At 42.2% G+C, this 21,114-nt stretch overlaps 1 protein-coding gene across 1 annotated transcript in view; it reads left to right on the top strand.

Annotated features, from left to right (window-relative positions):
* The window catches only part of ILDR2 (immunoglobulin-like domain containing receptor 2), a 101,836-nt gene that overhangs the window by 22,085 nt on the left and 58,637 nt on the right, over positions 1–21,114 (top strand). Inside the window, exons 2-3 of the mRNA XM_006887387.1 lie at positions 1,606–1,938; positions 2,795–2,914. Of these exons, the coding sequence (XP_006887449.1) occupies positions 1,606–1,938; positions 2,795–2,914 (453 nt within the window). The remainder of the gene's footprint in view (positions 1–1,605; positions 1,939–2,794; positions 2,915–21,114) is intronic.

Below are 21,114 nucleotides of genomic sequence, written 5' to 3'. Positions count from 1 at the left end.
GTCCTAAGTCCATCATTTGATTCTAGGGGAAAATGTTGTACTTCAAGCTACCTGCATCTGATTTGACAGTTTTGGACTCTTTATCCTATCTTCTATTCAGATTTTTACGGCTCTTAATTCTATTTCTGCTTCTAAATTCAGATCAAGCTTAAAAACTCTTAAATACTCTTGACCCATCCATGGAGGAAGGTATGTCCTCTTTGTTTGAAACTTCCAGATCTTGCCACTGAGTTCACATGTAGGCCCTCTGTGTCTCACCCCCCCCCCCCCCCCAGGGAATAGCCTCCAGTTCACTGACATTTCCTCCCTCACTTTCTTGGACCTTGAGCCTAGGGTTGGCTCCTTTCAGCACTTAAGCTTCTCACGTGATTTACAACCTTTTACTCCCCCCCCTTTTTTTTCGATTACCCTTTGGAGCTTATGAATATAGTGTACTGCTTTTGATCTGAAATTTTCTCATTTTCCTCAAAGCTTTTTTCCTCCTTCATCTCTATCTCCTTTGCATGGTCACAAGCTGAAAGGGAAGTCACTTCAACCTGAAGTCATACTTCTGACTTCATGGTAATTATTTATCAAATATTTGTTGAGTGCCTATGTGCTGCATAAGTCAGAACAGCAAGATAGATAAGACACAGGCCTTGCCTAACAAGTCTGATAAGATCTGTGGTTGTTCTATGCCATCAAGTCGGAACCAACTTATAGCTGACCTTCCAACGGATTTTCAGAGGCAGAAAATCATATAGGAGGATATTGCCCATCTTTCTCTCATGGAACAGCTGGTGAATTTGAACCATAAGCCTTCAGGTTGGCAGTGCAGCTCCTTACCAATAGGCCACCAGAGCTCATGGAAACACTTTCAATCTTACTATAATAAATTTCTAGAAGAGAATGGTAAGCTGGAATGGTACAAAGGAAAAAGTGATGAACTCAGATGGACTGGTCTAAGAAGGCGTTACCGGCAATGTCTGAACTGAGTATTGAAAGATAGAAAAGAGTTCCCCAGTAAAAGAAGGGAGGAAAAACATTCTAGAAACAGGGATCGCCATGAAAAAAGACCCAGAGGTATGAAATAGCATGTCCACTGGGGAAACTGTTAATTGTTTGGTATTCCTGGAGCTTAAGGGTGAGGCTGTAAAGATAAAAGCTAAATGGTAGAGCACCTTGGACGCTTTGCCATGGCCCTTGGATTTTATTTCAAAGGCCATGGAGAATTGGTTAAGGCAGAAAGCCATAGCTGTCAAATTTAGAATGATCACTTGAACTATGAGAAAAGAATGTTTGGGTTAGAGGTAGAATGCAATGGGGAGACCAGACAAAAAGATTATTATAATATTTCCAGCAAGAAATGAGGGACTTAATAAACACTCTGGGTTTGATGACAGTGGGAAAAATACTAAGAGATGTTAAGAGATTACAGTGGCATGACTTAGTGACTGGTTGGATGGGGTGGAAGGTGGGGGTTTCTGGACATGGCAATCAGATGGATAATGATGACAGTCATTGTGATAGAAGAAATGGAAGGAAGAACAGGTTAGGAAGATGAGGTGCTGTGAGTTGGGGTCAAGACTATAGATACTATTTGGACTTGCTGATTCTGTTTTGCAGCCATGGCTGAAGGCCTTCAGGTCACGGTGCCTGAAAAGAAGAAGGTGGCCATGCTCTTTCAGCCCACTGTGCTTCGCTGCCACTTCTCCACGTCCTCTCATCAGCCTGCAGTCGTGCAGTGGAAGTTCAAGTCCTACTGCCAGGACCGCATGGGAGAATCCTTGGGCATGGCCTCCCCCCGCGTCCAGTCTCTCAGCAAGAGAAACCTGGAATGGGACCCCTACTTGGATTGTTTGGACAGCAGAAGGACAGTTCGAGTAGTGGCCTCGAAACAAGGCTCTACCGTCACCCTAGGAGAATTCTACAGGGGCAGAGAGATCACGATTGTTCATGGTAATAACACTTTCTGTTCTTAATCTGGAGGATGGGAGAAGATTGGTTGTGTTTTCTCAGAGACAAGTGATGTCAGCCTCTCATCTTTCAACCCCTCACCACTTTGATTTTATAAGACAGGGGCATCATAACACTTAGTAGATTGCTCAGGGGGAGTCATGAGGGTAAGAGGATGGGTATGTGGAGAAAAGATAAGCTTTGGAATTGTTTTTTTCAGAGCCTGATCTTAAATTTCAAGTTCTTGTTTTCAGAACTGAACTGAAATGTGAGAAGCGAAAGTACTTTTTCTGCCAAATATCCTTACTTTGGCATCAATCTTTATGGCTATTTCCCAAGCTCTGAAAGCGGGGTTCTCCAAGGAGTTCTCCTGGGAGAAGAGATGTGTACATCCAAGCTGTAATGTGAGGTGAATGCCAGCCTGAGACCCAGAGGACTTTCCATCAGTTCCACCCTTTCTCTCTCCTGCTCCTAAAGCTTTGGACCAGAAAAAGTCCCCAGAGACTGACATGGTCTGCTGCATCATCTGCATTTTGAAGCACTCTTGGGAAGTCAATTCATTTCCAGGACTAGTGTCAGGAATTTAAGTGGCTCTCAGATACCTCTGTAAGACTGGGTCAAAGCCATCTCCAATTCCTAAAACAAGAAATAGACTAGTTTTTTTATTGTGCTCTAACTAGATATGCTAATTATTTTTTGTTTTAAATAAAGCAAATATCTTTTTCAACTGCCATCAGGGTAAAGAAATAGAACATTGAAAAAAAAGTCACTTGTCAATACTTCCCTCCTTGCATATTCAAACTTTTTCTTTCATAGGAGAGAGTTTAAGGACTAGGCCCATCTTTTTCTTTTCTAACAGATGCAGATCTTCAAATTGGAAAACTCCTGTGGGGAGACAGCGGGCTCTATTACTGTATTATCACCACCCCTGATGACCTGGAGGGCAAAAATGAGGACTCAGTGGAAGTGCTAGTGTTGGGTAAGTAGAAGCCTTTGTCACATCTTCCGTCCTAGACGGCTTGCATTGCATCCTTCTCTCATCGTTTGATGGTGCCAGTAGATCGCAGAAGCAGTCTTCTTTCAAGGACATACCGAGTACTTTGCATGCTCTTTCTGAGTCGAAGCAGCTGTATTTATAATGTGTTTCTTGGTGTCTATGGCCATCTTTTCAGTAGTGTTGTGAATGTTTCTTTTGCTTTCATAGTTTTCTTTCTCTCTTCCTTCCAATTTTACCTTTAACCCTGATTTCTCTCTCCCGATAGTTTTTGTCTTTTTTTTAAATGGTAATTGTTGGAGAAGCTGCTGGAAACTTTTGAAAGAGGGAGGGACTTGAAGCAGATAGAGACTTCTCTGAGAAAGAGAATTTCACTGGTAGTTTGGGGTCTCCTATGACTTCAAGAGCCTCTTACCATCTGATTACTTAAGACAGTCTCACTTAAAGACAGTCATAAGGAAAGATGACCATAAGCTGAAGACTTTCTTTTCTTTTCTTTTTAATTTATTTTTTTTTTGTGTACCGTCAAATCAGATCTGACTGGTACAGGAGGAGATTGTTCCTCCTTCTCCAGCAAAGCATCTAGTGGATTTGAATTTATTTTTTATTTATTTATTTTTTTTGTGTACCGTCAAATCAGATCTGACTGGTACAGGAGGAGATTGTTCCTCCTTCTCCAGCAAAGCATCTAGTGGATTTGAACCGTGAACCTCTGGGATTGCAGTGCAACTTCTTGCCAGTAGGCCAGCGAGTGCCCAATGGCAAGAGCTCTTTGGGAAGTAAGCTAGTGTCTTGGGAAATGTGCAAGGCACATATCTTGATCCCTGAAAGTGTCTGAGTTACTCTCAAAGCAAATGTCTAATCCTTATTAATATTCATTTATTCAGAACTGAAGTCTTTAATTTTGGCCACTTCTCCTCATTCATGGATTGGAGGGATGTCAGTGGGAGATAAGCACCTTGTGTAAAGCTGAATATTGAGCACATGTTGCGTGCTGTACAAATGCTGGTTGAACAAGAAAATGAGAATAAAACATACAAACTCAGAAAAGAAATGACAGCTGGTAGTTCAGGATACATTCCTAATCCATGTTTCAAAATAATGATCTTTTTTTTTTTTTTGATAGCTTCCATGAAAGCAAGAGGTAGCAATTTAGGGGAACATTTAAGGATGCTTACTTTTACAGGCAAATAAGGTTGAAAGTTGGTTACACCCTAGTTGATAAACAGAATTCTCAGGGAGAAAGCAGCATTTACTAGTTAGGATTTCTCGTTTTAGTCCCTATCATGACTGTGATATTTTGGCAGAATAACTTATCTGTGTCTTATTTTATCTTTTGCACAACAGATTAAGGTAATAATGGCCTACACAGTTAGAGGACTGACTTAACCACATAATCCTTGAGTCCAATATGTAAAGAACAAGATAGCTGTGATCTGTAAAAGAAGGAAATAAAAATGTAAAAGACTTATATGAGCATAATAAAAGAACACAAGGAAACCAGATTTGGGATTTGCTGTGACTCTGTAAACCAGGAGGGAATAAAAAGATAAATTTCTGCTTAATCACACAACTCTAATGGCCAAGTTTGAAGGAACAAGTGGCTCATTGAGCCTGCAATTAGCTAATTGTGAACACAGTTATTTGGCCAATACAGCCATTTGCAGAGAAGTAATTGCCTGAGCCTGAAAAGGAGGCCAGGTAAAAACCACTTTAAATAGTTTGGTCCCAGTGGCTCTACAAATGTGGGGGAATAGAGTGAAGCCTTTTCCTCTGGGGATGTGCTGAAGTATATCAAGAACATTCCTTCATATTGAAACATGGAAAGCAATTTGTGCAAAGATGTGATTCTCATGTGCAAAGATGTGATTCTCAGGACAAAAAGAGGCCAGCAGCTGAGAGGTGGATTCAAGTTAAGTATGGCTAAAATTTTCATCTATCATGGGAGCAAAGATGAACAGAAATCAGTGTTACTCAAAAAAGAACTGCCGAGAAAACCAGGAAGGCTATAAATCAAAACTGACAGTGTTAGAAGCTCATCTGTGAGTTAAACAGATACAAGCTGAGATTCTTGCAGGAGGTGCAGGCTTACTAGTGTCAGCCCTTGACTACATTCAGGAGGAGGAATGAAAATAAAGATCAGCCCAAAGCTGATTCCTGCATAGTCAAGGTCAGACGTACTTCCACTCTCCAACTTTTTTACCATATCTGATTCCAGCCATGTCCTACCAATATGTCATGCTCTACTTCTCTGCTGAGTTTGAGAATGTTTTGCAGTGGCCACATAGTATACTCATGATTATGTGTTTTGATTAGGGAGGTAATCCGCCACCACTTGGGATCAGGATCACCTAGGACATAAGATACAACTCAGGAGACAATATACAGTTCTTCATTCAGGAAAGCTTGCACTCAAGGCAATTCAGCCTCTTGTGGCTGGATCTCGTGGTCCTTCTTTCTGATATGCCCATGGACTGGGCAAATATTAAGCATTTTAGCTCCTCTGGCAAGTGCTCAGAGAGATCTCCAGCAAGCTTCCTGTGTGGAGACCCTCAGCTCTCTTGCTCCATGGGTGGAAAGAAAGCCCACTGTAGCTGCCTGGTATTTGTCTCCTAAATCCTGCCATTTGTGCTGCCATGCCTTGTCGAACTGTCTTTCCCCACTGTCATCTTCCTCTCCTAGGTCTAGGGGCCTCTCAGCACAGACTCCAGATCCAAACTGTATGCTCAGTTCCAGACTCTTACAGTAGTGAGATCTCCCTGTTTTGTTATGTGTTGCCCCTATGTGCAACACCTCTGAACTCTGTTCTATCCTGAGCTAACCTTATAGTCTCTGACACACCTACCCCATTACACTAGTCACTGAGTCAATCCATCTCATCCAGGGTCTTCTTCTCTTGCACTGTCCCTCCACCCTCCCACGCACGATGTCCCTCTACAAGGACTGGTCCCTTTTTGCAACATCCCTAACCCTCTGTAAATTATCCCTATGTAAAATTTTTTTTTCCAATTTCAAGTCAAGGCACACCCACTACACCACAAACTGACAAGTCCCTTTGGTAGGCCATAGTCACTTAATTTTCACATTAATCAACTAATTCCCTACAAGGTCACTTAATCCTACTGGGTGGTTTTGCACCCCTTGTATTCAGCCTTCTGATAAAAGGCATACAGTTTGAATCTACCACCTACTCCACTACAGAGAGATGGAAAACCCCCATGACATTTACTGCCTCTGAAAACCCGTTGGAGGGTCAGCTATGCATCCATTCCAACTCGACTGTACACAACAACAACAACATGCATAGCTAGGGAGCTCCGGTGGCTTAGTAGTAAGAAATTGCTCTGCCAACCCAAAGGCATACAGTTTAAATCCATGGGAGAAAGATGGGCAGTCACCTATCACGCTATTTACTGCCTCTGAAAACCCACTGGACCTATGGATCTATGGGTTGATTCCAGCTCAGTGGTACACAACAATAAAAATAGGCATAGTTTCCAAGTGTGATGTCCTATCCCAAGGACTGGCCCTTCCTCACAACATACTCAATGCATGTGAAACAGAGTTTCACTATTTTGCCTCCATCCTGATTCTTCTTTGTCTTGATATTCCTTTATACAATTTTCCAAAATACTTCAACAGTTTTTTAAAAAAAAATCTCACTGTTCAGTTGTTCTATCCTGCAGGCCTTATTTGCTAGATATTCTTTGCATCTGATATCAGGAGAGCAATATTATTTCAGAGGTCAATTATAATGAAGTGAGGATCTCAGTGAGGCGAGAACTGAGTTAAGAGTTTGTTAATTACAACCTCCATGAGCCAGTCATTTCATTTTATATGAAGACAAACTGGAGGAATGGGAAGGATTTGGTCTAGTGTGAGAAAACATCAAACAGGGATCCTAGAAAGTATCTTCAATTATATGAAGGTAAACTATGTAAAAGAGATGTTAGGAACTTACTCTGTATGACTAGGTGAAATTGGAGCCAGGAACAGATGTTACAGGAACTATTTAACAACTGGAGACATCTAGAGATGCAGGGAAATAGGAGTGATGATTTCTTTGGCCCTGTGGTCAACAGTGGGAGGAAGATGGCAATCTTTTCTGGGCTGTTTACAACCTCTGAAAACCCACTGGTGGGTCTGCTATGAATTGGTTCTTACTTGATGGCAATGAGTAGAGAGAGTAGAGATCTTCAAGAGGGTGGAAATTTTTGTCATTTTTATCAGGTATTTATGCATAGGAAAAAGTAATCAAATGGGTTACATATGAGCTTCCTTTCAGTTCTAAAGTTCTTGGATCAAGTAGTGGATAAACATGAGTGTTGTGACTATAGTAATAAATGAGAAAATGACCTCTTAATAATTTAGCAAGGGAGCTCTTGATGGCCAAATGGGTAAGAAATTGCACTGCCAACTCAACAGCAGGTGGTGTGAATTCACCAGCTGCTCCTCAGGAGAAACATGGTAGGCTCCTCCTATGGAATTTACAGCCTCTGAAAATCTGCCGGAGGATCAGGCTTATGAGTCAGTTCTCGGGCAGCGCAATCAGTGAGTAAATGAGGGAGTGCTGGTGGTTTAGTCAGTTGCCTTCCTAACCCAAAGGTGCCCTTCTTTTACCATTTTGATCCACCAATGGCTCCATTAGCGAAAAATGGGCATTCTCCTATGTGATTTACAGCCTCCAAAAGCTCACTGCAAGGTCAGTGAGGCCTCTGTTCCTGGTGATGAATGATTGTATTAGGTAATTTAACCCTCACGGCAGTGGGTTACAAGAACATACCAAGTGATGCTCATTAACACAGAGGCCAGAGGGAATGAACAGTGGCCTTTTTCAGTAGGTCAGAGATTAGAGGATGAAGCCTACCAGAGTGAGAAGGAACTAGGGCATTCTCAATGACAACTCAACTTCTTAAACTCTTTCTGGAGGTGATCACAACACGAGAAAACTGGATGGAATTTCAGATGATGAATCAGTAAGGAAAAACGAGTCAAAGGAATAAACTAGAGACAAGAATTAAAAGAATTTTACTCCTTCATTCTATTAACAAAGAAGAGCACTGAGTGTCCCATGAACTGCCCAAAGAACAAACACCTAGAATGCTCCTTGGAGGCAAGCATGGCAAAGCTTCATCTCACATACTTGGGGCTAGGAGATGCCATTCCTTGGAGGAGGACATCATGCTTAGAAAGGTGGAGGGTCAGTGAGAGAGAACAAGACCCTTGACGAGATGGATTGACATAGTGACTGCAACAGTGGACTCAAGTGTGTCAGAGATAATAAGGATAGGACAGGGTTCAGAGCTCTGGTTCATAGGGTCACTAATGGTTGTTCTCAACTCGACCACACATAACAACATTAACAAAGGCAAGGATGGAAAAGTAATAGAGAAAGAGTGTGAAGTGTTTTCTATGATAGTCTAAGGAGTTTAGGTTTCATCTTGAAGATTTTGGGCAGCCAATGTAGAAAAGATTAGATCTCAAGGTCAGAATAATGATTGTTGCTTTTGTTATGTGCCATCAAGTCACTTGTGACTCATAGTAACACTCTGCACTATAGCTCTGAGCCCTGCTCTATCCTGAGCCATTCTCACTCTCTCTGACACATCTACCCCAGTTACTGTGTCACTCCATCTCCTCCAAGGTCTTCCTCTCCTGTGCTGTCTTTCCATCCTTCCAAGATTGATATCCTTCTCCAAGGATTGGTCCCTCCTGGCAACATGCCCGAAGTATGCGATGCATCTTCAGAATCCTCGCCTCCAAGGACCAACTTGGTTTCACCCCCTCCAGGACAAACATGTGTGTTCTTTTGGTAGTCCATGGTATGTTTAATACTCTTCTCCAGCACCATAGATGATTAGCAGCATGGTAAATGATGAGTTGGAGAGAGAAGACCAGAGCAGAGATCAGTGGGGGGCTCCTGCAGTGGCGCGCTGGGAGTTATGGGATTCTGATTCAGAGCAGTGAGCTGAGAAAAGACAACAGAGAAATCTATGTGAGATGACTAATGTGTAAAGGGAATGGAAGCAAGAGATGAGTCAGAGAGGACACCATGGTTTCTAGCTGGATGAGTAGCCATATATCAGTTGACAGGACACAGGTGGAAATGCAGGTTGGAGAATAAATTTGGTTTTGAACATACTGAATATGAGATGCCTGCAGGTTTTCAGGTGGCAGTATCTTGCTAACAAGTACAAATGTAAGTCTGGAACCCAAGAGAGAAGTGAGAATTAAGGTAATAGGTTTGAGAATTGTGAGTGATAGTGAAAATCATGAAAGAATGAATGAGTCATCTTGGAAGATTATATAAAGAGGGCCAAGGACAGAACCTACTGATTGGTCTTATATTCCAGTTTTACTTGATGTGAGTGGTGCTATGTGTTGTCAAGTTGCCTGTGACCTATAGTGACCCTGTGTACAGCAGCTCTGAACCCTGCCCTGCCCTGTCCTGAGCCAGTCTCACTAATTCTGACACACCAACCCCCATTTCCCAGTAGATGTATCAATCTATCTCATCTGGGGTCTTCCTTTCCTGCACTGCCTGTCCACCCTTCTGAGCACGATGTCCTTCTCCAGTGACTGGTCTCTCCTGGCCACATGTCCAAAGTATCTGAGATGGAGCTTCAAAATCCTAGCCTCCGAGGAGAAACTTGGTTTCACCCTCTCTAAGACAGGCCTATTTGTTTTCTTGGCAGTCCACACTTGCCTTAATTTCTCCCACAAAATTGGAATATTCTCAATAGCACTAGACTCTGAGCTCTTCTTAGGCGTGGGTCAATTCTAATTCACCTTTATATGTGCAATGAATTGCACTGAATCTGGGAGCTCTGCTGGCTCAGTGGTTAAGAAGTTGTGCTGCCAACCCTAAACCATGCAGTTCAAATCCATCAGCTGCTCCACAGGAGGAAGATGGTACAATTTACAGCCACTGGAAATCTGCTGAAGGGTCAGTCAGCTGTGAGTTGGTTCTGACTTGACACGCACTTAACAACAACAAGAGCAGCAGCAGTTTCTAGAATATTGTTTAAATGATAAATGGCAGAATCTATTTCTAATACTTGGTATCTTTTAAATTTTAGTGAACAATGAATATGTATTTGTTGGCTTGTGCCAATACTAGTAACCTCTACAGTCTCAAATGTAATAAAATGGTTTAATCTCGAATTGGTCATCATTCTTTACATTCTTAAACGCTAAGGAATTTAAGTTATTATTACTAGTGACAGATCCAAGGAGCCTTTGTTGTGCTTTTGCCATCAAGTTGGACTCATTGCTGACCCTCCAGAAGACTTTCAGAGGCAGAAAATCACACAGGATGAGACTGCCCATCTTTCTCCTGCAAAGCTAGTAGATTTGAACTGTGTACCTTTGGATTAGCAGAGTAGCTCCTTAGCACTAGGCCAGCTAGTGGCATGTGACTACTAACCAAAAGATCAGGGACTTGAACACACTTAGGCATTCTTCAGAAGAAGGATGTGCCAATTTGCATCCATAAAGATTTTCAGCTGTGGAAACCCTGTCTGCATCAGGTAGTTCTTCACTGTCTTTAGTGTTCTGATAAATAGAAACCAACTCTCTGATGATGAGCTTTAGTGATTGGCCCTTCAGCTATGACTGAAGGCAATAGAAATGGGCTCGAGCTTAAGCATAAAATTGATTTATTGAAAGGATTTTAAAATCAAAAGAAAGGCTGGAAAACCAGGCTCAGAAAAGATTGTATTAAAGCAACACTTGCCGGTGAGCTCTGGTGGCCTAATGTCAAGAAGCTGCACTGCAATCCTAGAGGTGAGCAGTTCAAATCCACCAGATGCTCAGCTGGAGAAGGAGGGACAATCTCTTCCTGTACCAGTCAGATCCAATTTAACGGTACACACAAAATAATAAGCAACACTTGCCTCTGTAAAAACAAATGCCAAATATCCATAAATAAGTATGGATATGACTTGTCCTAAATAGGTGTACTGTTTCATGTGGTTGAAGTCAGCTGTGAGTCCTCTCCTGGGTCCCTCCCTTCCGTGTGGCTATGTAGTGATCTGGGCTGCTCCACTCTCTGGCTTCCACTGTACTGGAGACCGAAGCACCCAGCAGCAGATGGGAGAGAAGAAGGAAGAATGTACAGAACTTTTTAGGGACTAATTCTGGTGGCAGCATGGATCACTTCTGCTGTTATTTTGTGTGTGTAGCCAGGAATATAAATGGTTTGATAAACATAACACAGTCACTGCTCTGCCATAGATGTCTCCAGGTCTCTGTAAAAGAAGCTAGTAGACAGTATCTTTAGGGATCCATAACCAGGACTTCCCCCCCCCCATGTACCTTCATTTTTGTATTCAAAGAATCATAGTGTCAGGTAAGATAGTCAGTTGGCCCAGTTTAGACTGGTGTCCATGGCTTAGCCTTGTGAGAACAAGATTTTTGATAGCTAATTCAACAAAAGATAAGAGAATTAACTTCCAAAGTAAGCTGGGTGCTGTTACCAAAGAAGGCAAAGAATGGATTTGGGATGCCCAAAAGGCATCAAAGGTCCACAAAAGTGATGCCATCATTACATCTATTACTAGCATACCAAAGCCAAGCCCATTGCTGTTGAGTTGATCCCAAGTCATAATGACCCAATGATTCCAAGTCATAATGTAGATAGAACTCATTAGTTGAACTGCCCATAGGGTTTCAAGGCTCTAAGTCTTTACAGAAGCTGATTGCTTCAGTGTTCTCCTTGGAGTGCTGGTGGTTCAAACTGCCAGCTTTTTTGGTTGACAGCTGAATTATTTAACCACCACACCACCAGGGCTCTTTTACTAATATACACTAACAGTAATTTACAATTCACAAAATTTTTTTGTAACCACCTTATAAAATCAAAAGGCAAGTGTTATTTTCCAAATGAAATAGACTTTGAGGTTTTATGTCTATTTTTCTCAAAAGGAGTAATATTGGTATGTGTTTAGATTTTTAGTCGTATCTTCTCTCCCTGACCTCACTATGTCTATTAAAAAACTCTCTTGCATTCCTATAGAATGTCCCCTTCATAAGCTGTTTGTGGTTGCTTCTTGAGGCCAAGGGTCATGATTCTTACCTTGGCCCAAGTTTGCTGTAGTATTTCAGTTTATTTCTTGGAGAAACTGCCTATAATTATTGGCCTAGGATTTTACTTGAAAGGCCCTGTTTCTCTGTCTCTGCTACATGCCTCCCCATTGAGGTTGGCCTCCTCCTTCTACCCTGTCCTTCTGAAACTTCTGAAAATCATTATGGATGCTTCAGTTAGAGGTTTCAGAAATATCCAAAGATAGGTGAATCACAGATACAGGAGAAAAACCACTGATTCAACATTAAACACAAAATATATATTGAACCACCCTTTAATCTCTTTGATGATTCAGAAGGTAAAAAATCATTCTGAAGTTAGAAATGCACACAGTGTTTTGGGTGCTTTGAGATGACAGTGACAGGTACCTTGGAAATATTTAGACAGACATGTGGGATCATAGGGCCATACCGGCAAACAATCACAGAGGCTGATGGTGCCCAGAAATCTGCCCTCTGAGATTAGACATTGGTCTAAGATCAGTGGCAGGGACAAGCTGTTTATAACCTGGAACCTTGCCACTGTTTGGATAGGAATAAAGTTCCCTGGAGCAGCTCCCACTGGCAGAAAAGGACTTCACCATTTCAGGAAGGCTCAAGCAGGGACGTTATTATTTTAAAATCTAAAAGTGGCTCGCCTTGTTCTTACTCCTCCCTATGCACAATATGTGGGCTTGACCCCTTCTTTCTAATGTCCCGTGTGGTAGCTTGTTTTTAAAGGGCTTTTAACTAGGAAAGTGAGGAAAAGGGCCTCTGTGGAGATGAGGCTGGGTGAACTCTCTTCCTGCTTGACTGAAAGAAGAAAGGACAGGAGCCAGAGAGTGTTTAGATTAAAGCTAAGGAAGACTTTCCTAATGACAAATAACAATCTTTTCAAGTTGCGTGTCATTGTGATATGCCATCAAGTCGGCTGTGACTCACAGCAACCCTATGAACAATGAATCTGACCCCTGTGCCAGCCGCACCATCTCTGACACACTTGAGCCCACTGTTACAGTCACTGTGCCAATCCATGTTGTTGAGGGTCTTCCCCTCTTATGCTGATATTCCACCTTTCCAAGCAAGAAAATTTTAAAAACATCTTTTCTAATTGACTTTCCAATCTGGAACAAGCTGTCTTGCTTAAAATATAAACAAAATTGCTTTTCAGGGTCCTTTGTAGTGTTCTGACTTTATAGAAATGACCTGCACATTAGAAAATTAATTCTCTAGATATTCAATCTCTAGATGTCTCAAATACTGTTTTGTTTTATTTTGTTGATATCATTTATTTTATTAAAAATTGGTATGTGTTTAATGTAAAATTTTCATGTAAAAGATAAAAGCATAATAGAAAGTATGGTTTCAAATATTACTGTCCAAAGCTAACTGCTCTGTTCTTCAGAATGGCTTCGGCTGCAAAGATAAACACTTAAGGTGGCTTCTGGAGAAGTTTTGCATTCAGACAGTTGATAAGAGGAACTCTGGTAATTTGGTGGTGCAAATCTACCAGCTGCTCCAAAGAAGAAAGATAAGTTTTCTCCTCTTATGGTGTTTATGTTGTTGTTGTTGATTGCCATGGAATCTGAAGCCTTCCTATAACTATGCTCATTTATCAGAGTTCATAGAGTTTCCAGAGGCATTTTGTTTAGGAAGTAGATGCCATTCCTGCTTCCAAACCTGTCTTTTTTTTTCTATAATTATATTTTATTAATTTTCATAAACATTTACAGAGATTTTGGGCTTCCACTCATTGATTGTTGCACTACTCTCTCTACCCTCCTCCCAGTTTGTTCTTGTCCAAATGCCACAGTGCTTGTCAAAGCCAGTTCTGATTAATCTTCTTTGTCAGTGTGTCCTTTGCCATTCCCTATCACTCCTCCCTGAGAGAGACTTCACCCTGAGTCATAAGGAAAAGGGGATGGCGTATTCTCTTAGCTACTTCCTGCTGAAAAGGGACGCTGTGGGTTTCAGGGTGAAGATCTTCTCTCACTACTCTAAAGGGCCCCTTTGGCAGTAGGAAACACATAGACTATTATGGAGATTGATTTTGGAATTTAGATGCACTCTTATTGATTGTGCTTGGCTGTACATGTTCATATCCTTGAAGATGTATCATGGGGGTGTTGCAACCTAGAAGACACAAATTTGACTAACAAGTTATAAGTACATGAGTCCAAAAATTATGGAAAAGTAAAAGAAAAGATTCTTTCATTGTTTTACAAACCCTGCCCCAGGTCCCCTCCACCATGTAGCCCTCGCTCTAGTCTCCTGTGATGACAGAAATACCCAGTTATATCTCTCTTTTAAACAGTTTCCTCCCTCCTCTGTTTCAGTGCAGTATACATTATTGAACCCATCTTACTCAGTCTCTCCCCAACCCCAAGGACAGTCCCATTCTACAACAGTGGCATCGTGTAATATTTGTCCTTTTGTGACTGGAACCCTGATTCACTGTTGGTGGGAGTGTAAAATGGTGCAACACCTGTGGAAAGCAGTATGGCGCTTTCTCAAAAAGTTGCAAATAGAGATACCATTTGACCCAGCAATTCCACTACTGCGAATATACCCTGAAGAGACCATAGCTGACATCCAAGCAGATATATGCACACCCATGTTTATTGCAGCTTTGTTCACAATAGCAAGGAGTTGGAAACAACCTAAGTGCCCATCAACAAACGAATGGCTAGAGAAGCTGTGGTATATTCGTACAATGGAATACTATGCTGCATTAAAAAACAAGGAACTCATGCAATATTATTCAAAATGGTTGACTCTGGAGAACATTATGCTGAGTGAAATATCCCAGTCTTAAACTGGGAGCTCCACCTGCTAGACCATGTCAACTAAGAGTCGGTTCCAACTCGAGACAATGAGAGAGGGAGAGAGAGCTGATGAAAAATTCAGACTTCAAGCATATGAAATCTAGGTGTTCAATTGTTGTTGTTGTTGTTAGGGGCCACTGAGTCGAGTACTACTAATAGCGACCCTATGAACAAAAGATCTGAACCCAGTCCTGTCCTGCGCCATCTTCACACTTCCTGACACAAAAGGCCCCATTGCAGCAGTTACCCTGTCAGTCCACCTGGTTGAGGGTCTTCCTCTCCTTTGCTGACCCTCGACCCTTCTCAGCATCATGTCCCTCTTCAAGGAATGGCACCTCTTAGCAGTATGTCCAAAGTATGTGAGGCGAAGCCTCGTCATTCTTGCCTCCAAAGAACAGTCTGGCTGCACCCTCTCCAAGACATTATCTACCACAGCTCAAAGGCTTCAATTCCTTTTCTGTCAGCCTTGTTTATTGTCCTGGTCTCAGAAGCATAGCTAGTAACCAGAAGGACTATGACCTAAATCAGATACACCCTTTCTCTTGTCTCTGCTGTACCCTAAGTTAGCATCATTCTCAGACATGTTTTGTCCACATGGATCAGAGATAGGCCTTAGTAGATCCAGGCTAACACGACCTATGGTACCTTCCACCTAAGAGGATATAGTGCTTTCCCGGTACTTTCATCAGAAGCCTTGAAGCTGAGGGTGGGCTCTGTGTATGAAGAGGAACAACCAATCTTAACTGAATCATATGAACTGAGGAGAAGAGAGGTAGCTTTGTAAAGGCAAGTTGTTTCCCAGTGAAGAGGAAAAGAGTACTAGGCAGTCAAAAACAAACAGTGAACACGTCACAGAATTTCCTCTAGACATCAATTTCTGCTGCTTTATAGGCCAATTGCAGTGCTATTCCAGGAGGCTAGAAAATAGGTATGCACCCAACCTCCTATGCGGAGGCTGGTTATATACTATGAGTAGGTGCTCACTTTGGATTCTTCCTCTTAATGTAGTGCCACAGAATTACCTTTGTTTTCCTGCCATGCTCCTGTTTTCCCTTCCTTCTCCTCCTGTGACTTACTCGGAGGCAAACAGTATAAAACCAGACAAAGAATGAAAGTATGAGCTGGACAGTAATGCTGGAATTGTGTATGCCTTTTTTTTTTTTTTTCTTTGTGTATGCCTTTTTTAAAAGAAATAAATAAAAATAGAAGAAGCTATTCAATGAGCTGTTCCTGGAACTGTTATTCTGGTCTAAAAGAAGCCTTTCTGTCCATTTGTACTACAAATCCATTGACATAAGAAATCAGAATTCTTGGGAGGGGACATTCAAAACTTGAGTGTGACTTTAGGAATTTTTTGACAAGAGCATATTGCCTAGCCTGGTGCACAGATCCGTGTGCCCCTGCTGCCTCAATCTGAATCCCATCCCACCTCCCAGCCCCTTGACTTCAGTTCATGCTGTTTAGAAAGGCTACTTGTTGCCAAGGCTCCCCTCCCCCTCCTCTCTATTTGCCAGTCCCGGCCCCGGAGCTGCTAACCAAGGCGATTTGCCGATTAAAAGGGCCTCAGCTCTAGTTCCCATGGCAACGGCCTCCTTGGAGGTCTTTGTTGTCTGCTAAAACTTTGATCTCTGAGTGGCTGCTGCTGTTTCTCTGGAAGATTTACAAACAGAGGAAGAGGGGTAAAGAATTGGGGGAAAAAAAGATAGGAAAAAGTTCACTCTTGGCAGAAGAAAGAGGAATTACAGAGCCACACTCTAGCCATAAATCTGGAGGTTACTCCTTGGAACGTCTTCTGACTTGGGCTTGTGCCCACATGTTCGTTTGTGGCTTCAGTTATCTTTCAGAGGGGGTGGCCCCTTATGAGAGAGTGAGGTTTATCTCCCAGGAGAGTGGAAATTACCCTATTTTCAGTAGGCACCTGCACCTTCTGTTTCTAATAGTGTTAACTCTGCAGATTCCCAGGGAAGCAAAGACTGAAAATAAAGGGGGAGCGGACTTTCAGGCCTCTCCCCTTTTCCTCCTCCTCCTAGTCTGTGCTGCTCCAAGCTTACCTAGATGCTCTATTGTTCCTGTGAAAAGACAGACAGATGTGTTGAAGAAACGGAGGAGGGAGGGAGAGATTACATGCTTGAAAAATAACTGGAATCTGGCATCAACTGGAATGTGGTTCTGGCGAGCAGCTGGCATGAGGTGTTAGTTACTCCTTCCACACTGGAGACCTGGGTTTGGTCCTGACTATCAGGCACAGTTACCACGTGTCTATCAGTGGAGATCTGCATGTTGCTGCAATGCTGAGCAAACGTCAGTGGTGCTTCCAAATGAAAATGCACTAAAAGAGAAAGGCCTGGTTGTCTGCTTTCAAAATCAAACAATAAATGCTACATTTTCGCACCTTCTTCTTTTTCACAGCCTCTCCCCCACTTTCTATTTTGTTTCACTTGTTTCCTATCATCGTGGGAGATTCTGCTGCTCATCACAGGGATGGCACACAATCAGGCAGTGTTTTGTTTCATTAGACAAGGGTCACGGGTGAGTTGAATGGGAGTTACGGCTCATCCAAAGACGTGGAATAATAGGCTGTTGTGCATGCATTTTATTTTTGCAAGATGCTCAATCTTGCTCTCCTGGCCTGTTCTAAAGAGAATTGTGCTGCTAACCCAAAGGCCACACCACTCTGGCCATTTGTATCTAATATCAACTCTGTAAGAGCAAGATGGGAAATGCCTCCCCCTCACGCCACTTACTTGAAAGTCCAGGAGAGGGTCAGTGATGAATGGGTTTTGATGAGTAAGAATGTGATTGGGGTTTGGTAAAGGGGTTTTTTGGTTGTTGTTTTTGTTTTTTTAAATGAAGTAGCATTAATTTTGTTTCAAATATGATATATGTTTTGAATATGATTTAAATTTAGTATTTGTACTATATTTGTTCCCATCCCAAAGAAGGGTAACCCAATGGAGTATGGAAACTACAGAAAAATATCGTTTATTTCACATGCAAGCAAGATTCGACTGAAGATTATCCAAAAACAACTGGAACAGCACATCAGCAGAGAATTGCCAGAAGTCCATTCTGGGTTTAGAAGGGGTCGTGGAACTAGTGATATTGTAGCTGATGTTAAATGGATCTTAGCTGAAAGCAGGGAATACCAGAAGAATGTCTATCTGTGTTTCATTGATTATGCAAAGGCGTTTGACTGTGTGGATCATAACAAACTGTGGGTGACTCTGAGAAGAATGGGAATCCCATAACATTTAATCGTGCTAATGCAAAACCTATACTTGGACCAAGAGGCAGTCGTCAGAACAGAGCAGGGTAACACTGCATGGTTCAAAATTGGGAAGGGTGTATGCTAGGGATGTGTCCTATATCCATACCTTTTCAACCTGTATTCAGAGCAGATTATCCAGGAGGCTGGGCTCTATGAGGAGAAGTGTGGCATCAGGATTGGTGGAAGATCTATTAACAATCTGCATTATGCAGATGACACAACCCTGCTTGCTTGAAACTGAGGAGGACCTCATGCACTTGCTGCAGAGGGTCAAGGACTGCAGCCTTCAGTATGGACTGAGGCTCAATGTCAAGAAGACAAAGATTCTCACCACTGGACAAATTGGTAGCATCAGGATGGATGGCGAAGAGATTGAGATTGTTCACAGCTTCAGTTTGCTCGGCTCCACGGTCAATACTCTTGGCACCAGTAGCCAGGAAATAAAAAAACTTATTGCGATGGGAAAGTTTGCTGTTAGGGACCTCTCTAAAGTACTCAAGAGCAACGGTGTATCTCTGGAGACTAAGGTGCATCTAATATAGGCCATGGTCTTTGCAGTTACTTGTTATGCATCAGAGAGTTGGATAATGACTAGGGAGGATAGAAGGAGAATTGATGCCTTTGAGCTGTGGTGCTGGAGAAGAGTATTGAATGTACCGTGGACTGCCAAGAAAACAAACAGATTCATCCTGGAGAGGGTTAAACTGGCTACTCCTTGGATGAAGGATTCTGGGGCTTCATCTGGCATACTTTGGACATGTTGTAAGGAGAGACAGGTCCTTGGAGAGGGACATCATGCTTGGGAGGGTGGAGGGACGGCTCTGGAGGGGAAGACCCTCTATGAGGTGGATTGATTCAGTGACTGGGGTAATTGGGATGGGTGAGTCAGAGGCAGTGAGATTGGCACAGAATAGAGCAGGGTTTAGGGCTGTTGTACATAAGGTCGCTATGAGTCGTAAGTGACTTGACGGCACATAACAACCACAACCACAACAACAACAACATTTGTACTAAAATTGGATTGGATTTGGCCTCGTATTTAAAAAGGCTTTTGGCTATCAGTCTGGGGCCCTTCCTAGGCTGGGAAGATGAGTGGAACGGCTGGATTCTGCAAAGGCTTGTTTTCTCAGACCTGGTTTTTGTGGATTTCCCGAATAACGAGCTTGGAAGCAGGAGTAGCATCCACTTCCAAAACACCTTGCCTCTGGAAACTCTATGAACTTGGAGAAAAGATGAACGGTTTGTATTCAAGACTTTTGTTCATAGGGTCACTGTGTGTCATCTACGACCCTACAGCACTTAACGACGACAACAACAACATAGGAGCTAAGTAAGGTAGCACTGATAAAACATTTGAATGCTAACCAAATTGTTTGCAGTTCAAAATCATTAGCTACTCCACGCATGAGTAAAGATAAAGCCGTCTGCTTCCCTAAAGATATACAGCTTTCGAAACTCTGTGGACAGTTCTGGTTTATCCAGAAGGTCATTGTGGGTGAGAATTGTCTCAATGGCACTGTATTTGGTTTATAGATATTTTTACTTTACTATTTTGCTTACTGTGTACTTAAGAACAATGAGGCTACAAAATAAAGAATACTCCCTTGATTTTATAAACATATTTTTGAAAAAAAGAAAAATTATGTATCTGAATAAAATAGAGAATAATATATGAGATTAAAACCACACTTGGATATTAAATATCTAGACCAATGTTTCTGAAGAGACAGCCATTCCCCCCCCCCCCCCCCCCGCCCCAGATTATGTGGCAATATCTGGAGACATTTTTGGTTAGTGAAACTTGAAGAATACTGTGGTATTTAAAAGGAGCTCTGGTAGTACGGTGGTTGAAGTGCTCAGCTGCTAACTGAAAGGTCTGCAGTTCAAATCCAGCTGGTAGACAGGAGAAAGATTTGGCAGTCTACTTCCATAAAGAGTTTAGCCTTGGATGACCGTACGGGCAGTTCTGTCTGTCCTACAGGGTCACTACTGATTGAAATCAACTCATTAGCAGTAAGTAATGGCATTTAGTGGATAATGTGACCTTAGACTAATTAATGTTTTTAGTCTTGGTTTCATTATTGGTAAAAATGGGGGTGGGCTAAAATAATTATATCCATGACCTACTGTGAAGATTAAGAACTATAATAAGAAATAAATGTTAGTTTCCTTTCTCCCCAAACCTCATCTCACTGCCCTAATCCCAGTGAGCCCTACTTAAGGAATTTTGCTTCTGGGGACTCTTGCTAGAAAGCTGACTTTACTTTAGCCAGCCCCCTAGGCAGGGCTTTGACAGACCATCTGTGAATTGGCAGTCCTATTACTAATAGAGCTATATTTCCCCAACAGCATGGGCTATGCCTTACCTGTGGGGACCCTAATAGGCCTTGTGGGAATCTTCTCACTAGTGGATTTCAAAGCATTCTGTTCTGGTGTGCTGTATTTTGGTTGCAGTTGGAAGTCCCTGTTTCATGACCCTTATTTAATTCTAGGGCATAGGCCTGCTAATTAAAGGTTGGAGATTTGAATGTCTCCAAAGGAGAAAGGTGAGGCAGTGTGTTCCCTGTGGAGATTTATAGCCTCGGAACCCAATGGAGGGTGGTCCATGAGTTGACTTAATGGCAGTGGGTTTGTGTTTGGGGATTACTGCCACAATTTGCAGCCTAGGAAGCTGTATGGCGCAGTCCTGTCGAGTCCTGGTGAGCTAGAATCAACTTGACAGGAATGGATGCGTTTTACTGCCAAGGATTAGGTCACACATACCTGTTAGAGGGGTCTGGAGAATTAGTACCTGGACTTAGAGTGGGCTTTAGTTAGAGTGAATTTATAATTTATAGTCCAAATTAGAAGACTTTGAGATTGAAAAGGGGAGTTCTTACTGGGTATGCCAAGACAGGGGGCTCCTTATGCAAACTGCTAGGAATGATCTCACCATTTTCACATGACCACCTTAAAAATTCTCCCTTTGACTGATGAGAATAGATGATCCAGAGGACTTTGGGAGACCAGGGCAAATAAATGAGTGTCAG

Source organism: Elephantulus edwardii, unplaced genomic scaffold (assembly GCF_000299155.1).
Source record: "Elephantulus edwardii isolate Elephantulus edwardi_28Jun2011 unplaced genomic scaffold, EleEdw1.0 scaffold00057, whole genome shotgun sequence".
Lineage (NCBI taxonomy): Eukaryota > Metazoa > Chordata > Mammalia > Macroscelidea > Macroscelididae > Elephantulus > Elephantulus edwardii.
Note: the sequence above shows the minus strand (reverse complement) of the source record. Positions and strands in the feature narration are given on the sequence as shown.